General features: G+C 33.6%; 1 protein-coding gene across 1 annotated transcript; it reads right to left on the bottom strand.

Moving 5' to 3' along the window:
- Positions 1-3193: 3193 nt before the first annotated feature.
- Positions 3194-4060, bottom strand: LOC142175794 (uncharacterized). Its single transcript, XM_075242790.1, has 2 exons — positions 3571-4060; positions 3194-3471 (listed from the first exon to the last, which is right to left on the bottom strand). The coding sequence occupies exons 1-2, from the start codon at positions 4058-4060 to the stop codon at positions 3194-3196; spliced, it is 768 nt and encodes a 255-aa protein (XP_075098891.1).
- Between the last annotated feature and the right edge of the window lie 4259 nt (positions 4061-8319).

Raw genomic sequence — 8319 nt, forward strand, 5'->3', positions numbered from 1 at the left:
CCGATATCAAAAAGTCAACTCCTCGGTCAAACTTCCCAAAAATTCATGTTTCGTCATTTCAATCTTAATTCCACTACAAACCTCCAAATAATTTTCCGGATACGCTTCTAAGTCCAAAATCACCATACGGAGCTATTGAAATCATCAAAATTCAAATCCGAGATCGTTTACATATAAGTCCACATCCGGTCATCTTTTCTAACTTAAAATTTTCAATTATGAGACTAAGTGTCTCATTTCACTCTGAATTCCTTCCGGACCCGAACCAACTAACCCGGTAAGTCTTAAAATGGCTCTAAAGCATAAATTGAGCAGTAAATGGGGGAGTGGGGCTGTAATACTCAAAATGACTGGCCGAGTCGTTACAGCGCACCATAGAAATTATTACTTCAATAAATCCCGTGAAGTTGTAAAATTAAAAAAACATGTTATTATCTGAACATGTTCCACGTGTTAGGGAAATTGAGTTGAGGCTCTTATTAAAGATCATGTTTAGGCTACGTGTCGATATTTTGGGACCCACGGGGTCGTGTTGCTGTTGAATTAATTATTTTAAAAATGTACATTTCACACTTAGTCATATTCGTCCATTGAGAAGATATTTATGGGATCGAGCTGCCCGCCGCAGCAGGCCACACTGACTTTATATATATTATTATTATATGGATCGGGGTTGTCCGCCTGCAGCAGGCATTATAGGCTTTATTACTATATGGATCGGGGCTGCCCGCCTGCAACAGACTTTATTGGTTTTATTATTATATGGATCGGGACTGCCCGCCTGCAGTATGCCATATCGGCTTTATATCACGCTTGGGCTGAAGGAGCCCCTCCAGAGTCTGTACACATCCCCAGTGAGCGTAGATGATTATACATTCGGGGTAAACTTCTAATGGCATAGACTTGCCTTACTTATTTATATTGTGATGAATTTCCCTGGACATGGATCTTATCCGTATTATTTACATTTGGGGATAAATTTTCCAGGGCTGGATTGGCCTTATACGATACTGAGTGACTGACTGTCAGTCGATGTGTATGTATATATGGGATGGAATATCACTGGACTGGATTGGCCATAAACAGTACCCAGTGAACAAATGAATTGTGACCAGTAGTACATGAGGTCTTTCCAATGAGATGTCATATTCCTCATGTCATGCAGTATCGTTCTATTTTTGCTTGTATTGAGTTTAACTGTTGAACTTGAAAGCATGCATGCATTTCTGTACCATTATTTATGTACTGTACTGTACCTGCGGAGCTCATCACTACTTTCAGCCCAGAGGTTAGTCTTGTTACTTATTTAGTTGGTTGTACTCATACTACACTATGCACCTTGTGTTCAGATCCAGGTGCTTCTGGACACGACGACTTTTAGACCTCAGTGTGTTACCAGTTGGAGACTATCAAGGTAGTTGTTTGGCGTCCGCTGACCTTGTCTCTCTTTCCTTCAGTTATTGTATTGTTCTATACTTTCAAATAGTGTTTTATTAGTCAGACTTTGTATTCATATTAGATGCTCATGTACTCAGTGACACTGGATTTTGGGAGTGTTTATATCTGTATTTATGAGATTTCTTTATTGAATTTAAATATTATGTTTCATACTTAAAAGATATGATGGTTTATTGAGATTGTCGGCTTGCCTAGTATTGAGATAGGCGCCATCATGATAGGTGGGATTTTGGGTCGTGACTGTACTCTGGACTAGGAAGAGTAGAAAGGTCTAGCACAGGAAACAAGGATGTAACCAGAGTGTCCAAGTATTGAAAAGGAAAAACATCTTCCTTGAACACCACATCTCTACTGACTAAGAAACTCCTGAAGTGAATAATATACATCTTATACCCCTTCTGTGTCATAGAGTAGCCAAGAAACACAACATGGTCTGCCCTAGGAGAGAATTTATCTGCCTTACTCAGATCAGTAACATAACCTAGGCACCCAAACACATTTAGATGATCTAAGCTGGGAGGTTTACCATGCAACATTTCAAAAGGAGTCTTAGATTTGTCTTTGAGAGCTGATGTAGGCAGCATGTTGATAAGATATACTGTTATGAGCACACACTCACCCAAAAATCTGATGGGAATATCTGCTTGAAACCTCAAGGCCCTAGCTACATTAAGAATGTGTTTGTGCCTTCTTTCTGTAACTGTATTTTGCTATGGAGTGTAGGTACAGTAACTCTGATGAACTATGCCCAGATTCTATAGTAGGTATGTCATTGAGAGTTAAAAAAACTCACACCCATTGTCAGTTCTTAGAATCTTTAGTGTGGAGGAGTATAAATTCTTAACCATAAGGATGAAATTTCTGAGTGTAACAATGACTTCAGCTTTAGAAGGTAAGAGAAAAATCCAGATATACCTAGAGTGATCATCTACCAGAGTTAGAAAGTGCCTTTTTCCATCATGAGTAGGCACTCTATATGGCCCCAAACATCACCAGGAACTGTATGAAAGCAATTAGTAGAAATAGTAGTACTCAAAGGAAATGGTAGCCTTGTTTGTTTAGCCAAAGGGCATAATGTACAATGTTTATCAGAATTTGCACTATCAATAGTCTGAAACATAGGTAATTTCTTTAGAACATCAATCGGCGCATGGCCTAATCTCTTATGGAACAAGGCTACATTTATTCTACCATCCTTCTCCTTTATTGTATTTACAGCAAGTGATGTTGAAATGTCCTTTCCTGAACTGTCCACAAAATGTAGTCTACTGTTAGAAGTGAGCACATATAGTCCACTATCTTCCTTACCAATCCCCTTCACCTTGCCACTGAATAGATCCTGAAAAATGCAGAAATCAGGAAAGAAACAGACTAAACACTTCAACTCTTTTGTTATCTTTGATATGGATGGTAAGTTGTACTTGAACTCTGGGATATGCATGACATTAGTTATCATCTGTCCTGGGAAGATATAGGAAATTCCTATGTGTTTAACAATGGCTAGACTTCCAGTTGGTAGGAGTACTTTTCCTTCTCTTAACTTATCACAGGGTTTAGAATCAGTCAAGGAATTCAAACTTCTAACCATATGATTAGAGGCTCCTGAGTCTACTATCCATTTAGTGAATTTAGCAGCCTCATCAGTGACATCAGTAACATTTGTAGCATCATTGTCCATACCTACTGCTATAGCTACTTCATTACTTTCACTTTTGTTTCCTAGGAGCTGTAGAATCTATGAGTATTGTTCTGGTGTGAAGTGAGGCACTCCCACCGGGTTACTCTGATTCTGACTATAAAATGCATCTCCGGTAGTTGAGGTACTTCCTGCAAAGTTAGTTGTGGTACCTCCAAAATATCCTCCTGTTGGCCCAAGGTTTGAAGCTTTAACTGTGCTCCCAGTATGCACACATTGACTGTCTTTTGCAAAGTTCCCTGCAGGGTTGTACTTCTTCTTTGACTTGAAGTCTGGTGGATAACCATTTAGCTTGTAGCAAGTCTCTCTGGTGTGGCCTTTGAAATTACAATAGTCATAGTACAAAGTATTATTTATTTTCCTTAAGTTGTTCATTGAGTTAGGACCTCATTTACTAGTGAACAAGGCTATGTTGCCAGGGTTGTAAGCTCCATTGTTGCCACTACTGAACAAAGTTGTGTTCTCTTGATTGTCAACAGTATGTGTAGAGGTTGTTAATGATCGTCTACTCTCCTCAGAGATAATCATAGCATAGGCTTTGTTTATGGTAGGACTGGGGGACATCATCATAATCTGATTACTGGACTGGGCATATGACTCGTTTAGTCCCATAAGAAACTGCAAAAGTCTATGAGATTCAAAGTGTTTAGCATATTTTTTCGACTCCTCACAACCACATCCAGGACAAGGCATTAAGGAATCAAATTCTGCCCAAAGCTCCTTCAACTTTGAGAAATAGCTGGACACAGAGGAGATTCCTTGAGACAAATTGACTATCTGTCTATGTAGAAATAGAACTCTAGAACCATTTACCTTGTCAAAACTTTCCTTAAGGTTTGTCCAAACTTTATGAGCACTCGTAGCATAAACCATTCCACTTAGGAGTTCATTACTAACAGAATTCATTATCCATGAGAGTACTATTGCATTGCATTTCTCTCATAAGTCATGCAGTGATTGATCAAATTTTGACTTAGGATATTTACCATCAACAAATCCTAATTTACTTTTTTCGAGTAAACTAATTCGCATAGAGCTGCTCCATAGAGCATAGTTTTCAGGACCAATGAGTTTGATCGAGATTAAAGAGCTACCTAGAGTGTCACAAGGTTGCAGAAATAGTGGATGGTGTTGATCCACTATTGGAATGACTCGATCGACTGCTGGTGCAGAGCTGGTATTCAATCCAATGCATGCATTCAAGCCAGAGCTACTGTCTTCTACCGCCATTAATGAAGATAAGAGGGAAAATCAGAATCAGAATCGGAATCGAAAAATTCAATCGCTCAACCCTAGAATTGAGGAATTGAGAAATTGAGAGCAACTGAACACCAAACTTGTCAAAAACACTTGAATTCAGAGTGAAGAAGCAGAAATGAAGCTCGGATCTACATCTCAAGCTCTGATACCATGATCAAATCTAGAGCAAGCTCTCACTGATCAAAGGAAGAAGATGATGGAAAATAGAGAACAATGAGCAGAAGAAAATGAGCTGCTTTTCACTAAATTGATCTAAGTACAAATACAATGTATAGCTCATATATATAACTACCACTAACTGCTACTGATGCTTTAACTTAACAGATGTGTACAACTGTCACTACTAACTAACTAACTGACTGCTAACTTACTAACTAACAGCTTTCACTCTTCAACGGAAATATTGTACTTGAGTTATAAAATAATAGTACATGTTCCTAAAACTAATAAATATTGATCCTATATACATCACTCAATAAGATAAGAAACTGCCACAAGAGAAGTTCTCAATCATTAATCATTACCTTCAACTAAAAATTGTTTAATATTTTAATTTTATTTTATACTAAATAGATATAAAGTAGTGGTTGAGACGTATCCTATTAATCATTACAAATTCATACAAAAAAATATCTTTCTCTTTTATCTTTGTAATTTTAAAATTCATTAGGTAATGAAGTATCTCTCATCTTTAAAATTTGTAATTTCGATTCATTAGGTAATGAAATATCTCTCATCTTTATATTTCGATTCATTAGATAATGGAAGTATCTTTAGATACATTTTGTTTATCTTACTTCAATAAATAGTTATGATTAAATATAATTGTAATTATTATTGTTTCACTATATGTAAAGCCTTGTTACATAATCTATCAATATCCTTTTATCAGTCTAGTCTGTATAGCAAATTTAGGAATAAAATTTAATTGAGCGTTTGTTTTGACAAGACCTTTTATCAGGTTAAAACATATTTAAAATAAACATGACATTTAGAGTTCGAAAATTCAATGATCAATACAAAAAAAAAAGAGGAAAAAAACACACAAAATAAAAAACAAAAAAGAAAAAAGAATACACATATTATCCTCACTTAAGTGCTTCAAAGAATCTGGAGAACATATAGACGTTAATGAATTAATAAACCATAACAAATAGAGAATCAACGAGCAAATAAATTCTATAATGAATACGTCTTCACGTATCAATATTTTGAAGACACAAAGATTCTATATGAAAAATACACAAGAGTTTAATATAGACAAAAAATCAATTTTTCACTTCATATCAAAGGAAAACTAAAGATACAAAAAAAAAGGCCGAACCTTCGAACCTGATTAAGAACCAAATGATCAGTACTGATGATTTAGTTGAAGGAAACCAACTCTAACTTGCGATAAGAGTACATGTATTAGTTTTATATGTTAGACTTTGATGTGGACTCAACAATAGATCTATCAATCTCCAATCACATTATAAGGCGGTGCAAAATATTCCGTAATTTTTGTCAAATTGATACTACTTGATGGAGTTATTTTTGTACTAAATTGTTCACAAAGGCAACATTTATGTAGAATTTTATTTTTGGTTAGGGATTTATTGTGCCAAATGGAGAAAAAAAGACTTCAAAACGTCTAAACCTAAAAGAACACTAATTATTAGAAAAAAAATTAAATATCTAATCTTAAATATTAGGAAAATAATTAAATGCCTACTCCAAAATATTAGAGAAATAAGTAAATGACTATTTTGTCTAGTGCAAGATCTATTTTTAATGGGTCAAAAAGGCGAACGACATTTCGCTAAGGGCCTTCGTGCTTTTAATATATATATATATATATATATATAACATTTAGTAATAGCCGATATAAAAAGTTCGTAAAAACATTTATAGTAAGTAAAATCAATTTTTTTTTATAATCATCTAAATTTGATATATATTGATGCAACTATTTCAGGTTCGCACACACCACGTAGGGTCAATTAAATGAAAAACGTTACTATTTACCAAGGGTTTCTCCATTTCTAGAGTTCGAAGTTGAATCATCTAGCTAAAGGTTAGAAGATAAGACAGAGAATAAAGTATTTTTTGTTACAGTTTTGACGCCTAAAAAAATGGAAAAAAGATACCAAATTTAACATACAACTTGGCCTCATTTGTTTTTCTTAAGATTAATACGTCTGAATCTGAATACATATCTGAATATCAAGATGTATATTAAGATTAAGACATATGAATCTGAATATACATCTGAACATTAAGATGTGTCTTAAGATCTGAATACTAAATGATTAAGACTATTTATTTTGTAACATCTGAATATATAGAATTTATCTTTATTTAAAAAATAATAAACATAAATTCAAATAAAATACTAAAATCTAAAATATACATCTGAACATTAAGATGTGTCTTAAGATCTGAATACTAAATGATTAAGACTATTTATTTTGTAACATCTGAATATATAGAATTTATCTTTATTTAAAAAATAATAAACATAAATTCAAATAAAATACTAAAATCTAATATATATATATATATATATATATATATATATATATATATATATATATATATATATATATATATATATATATATATATATATATATATATGGTAGTTTTGTATTTTTTAATTTTTGTTTTTTAATGCCGACTAGAGGCGGTGGTTGGTGGTACTTTTGGTTGATGGTGGTGGTTCTGGGTAGTAGCTAGTGGTGTTTGGTAGCGATATTGATTATGATTGAGGATGGTGGTGGTAGTTGTGGTTGTGATTGAGGAAGGTGATAGTGGGTGGTGGTAGTTTATAATGGTGGGTGGTGCCGACTATGGTTATTGATGGTGATAGGGTGGTTGTTGGTGGTAGTTGAGGTGGGTGAATGTGTGGTTATGGTTGAGGATGATGATGGTGGTAGTGGTGGCGGCTATATTTGAGAATGGTGGTGGTGGTAGTTAATAATGGTAGGCGGCGGCAGTTAGTAATGAATATGGATGATAGCATCTTAATAAAATTAAGTCTTTGTTATAGATCTTAATCATTCAGACATATTCAGACCCATTAAGTGGTTGTGAAGTAAAAAAAAAATACTTAATGATTAAGATCTGAATGATTAAGATTCAGATTTTAAAAATAAATGGACTTAATGTGTGAGGTCTGAAGTGCAAACAAATGAGCCAATGTGTTAAAATGTATTTAAAGTTGAAGTTGAAATAGTCAAATACTTTTAATGAACAAATGAGTTATTCTAATATATCATTTTGGTCGATACCCCATTTAACCCGGGGGATTTTAATTTTTAAGACACTTTAAAACTTATATCAATTTTTAATACAAAAGTGTTAAGAATAGGGTTGAAGGGATACTTTTGTGATTAGTGTTAATGACATAATTTTTAAAATGGCGAAGGTCCAAATATACCCCTGTACTTTCGAAAATAGTCTAAGAATACCCCTCGTTATACTATTGGGTTATCTATACCCCTGCAGTCATACTTTGGGTTCAAATATAACCCTCATTTAAACGGAGGGACACGTGTCATCGTCCTATTGGCCAATTCTAAATATCTCCTAATTAATTAAAAAAACTCATTACCCATACCCGAAAAGCAATTTTCTAAAGCAATATTTTTTTGTAAAAACTGGAAAAAACTAACATTTTTTTTTACTAAAAACTGAAAAAAACGAAAATATTTTTTTCCCAGTTTTTACAAAAAACATTGCTTTAAAAAAAATTGAAAAATATTTTCTAAAATAATATTTTTGTAAAACTAAAAAGAAAACTGAAAAGCAATTTTCTAAAGTAATTAAAAATGGAAAAAACTGAAATTCTTTTAACTAAAAACTGAAAAAAAAATATTTATTTTTTCAGTTTTTACAAAAATATTGCTTTAAAAAATTGCTTTT

The sequence above is a fragment of the Nicotiana tabacum genome, chromosome 22 (genome assembly GCF_000715075.1).
Source record: "Nicotiana tabacum cultivar K326 chromosome 22, ASM71507v2, whole genome shotgun sequence".
Classification (NCBI taxonomy): Eukaryota; Viridiplantae; Streptophyta; class Magnoliopsida; order Solanales; family Solanaceae; genus Nicotiana; species Nicotiana tabacum.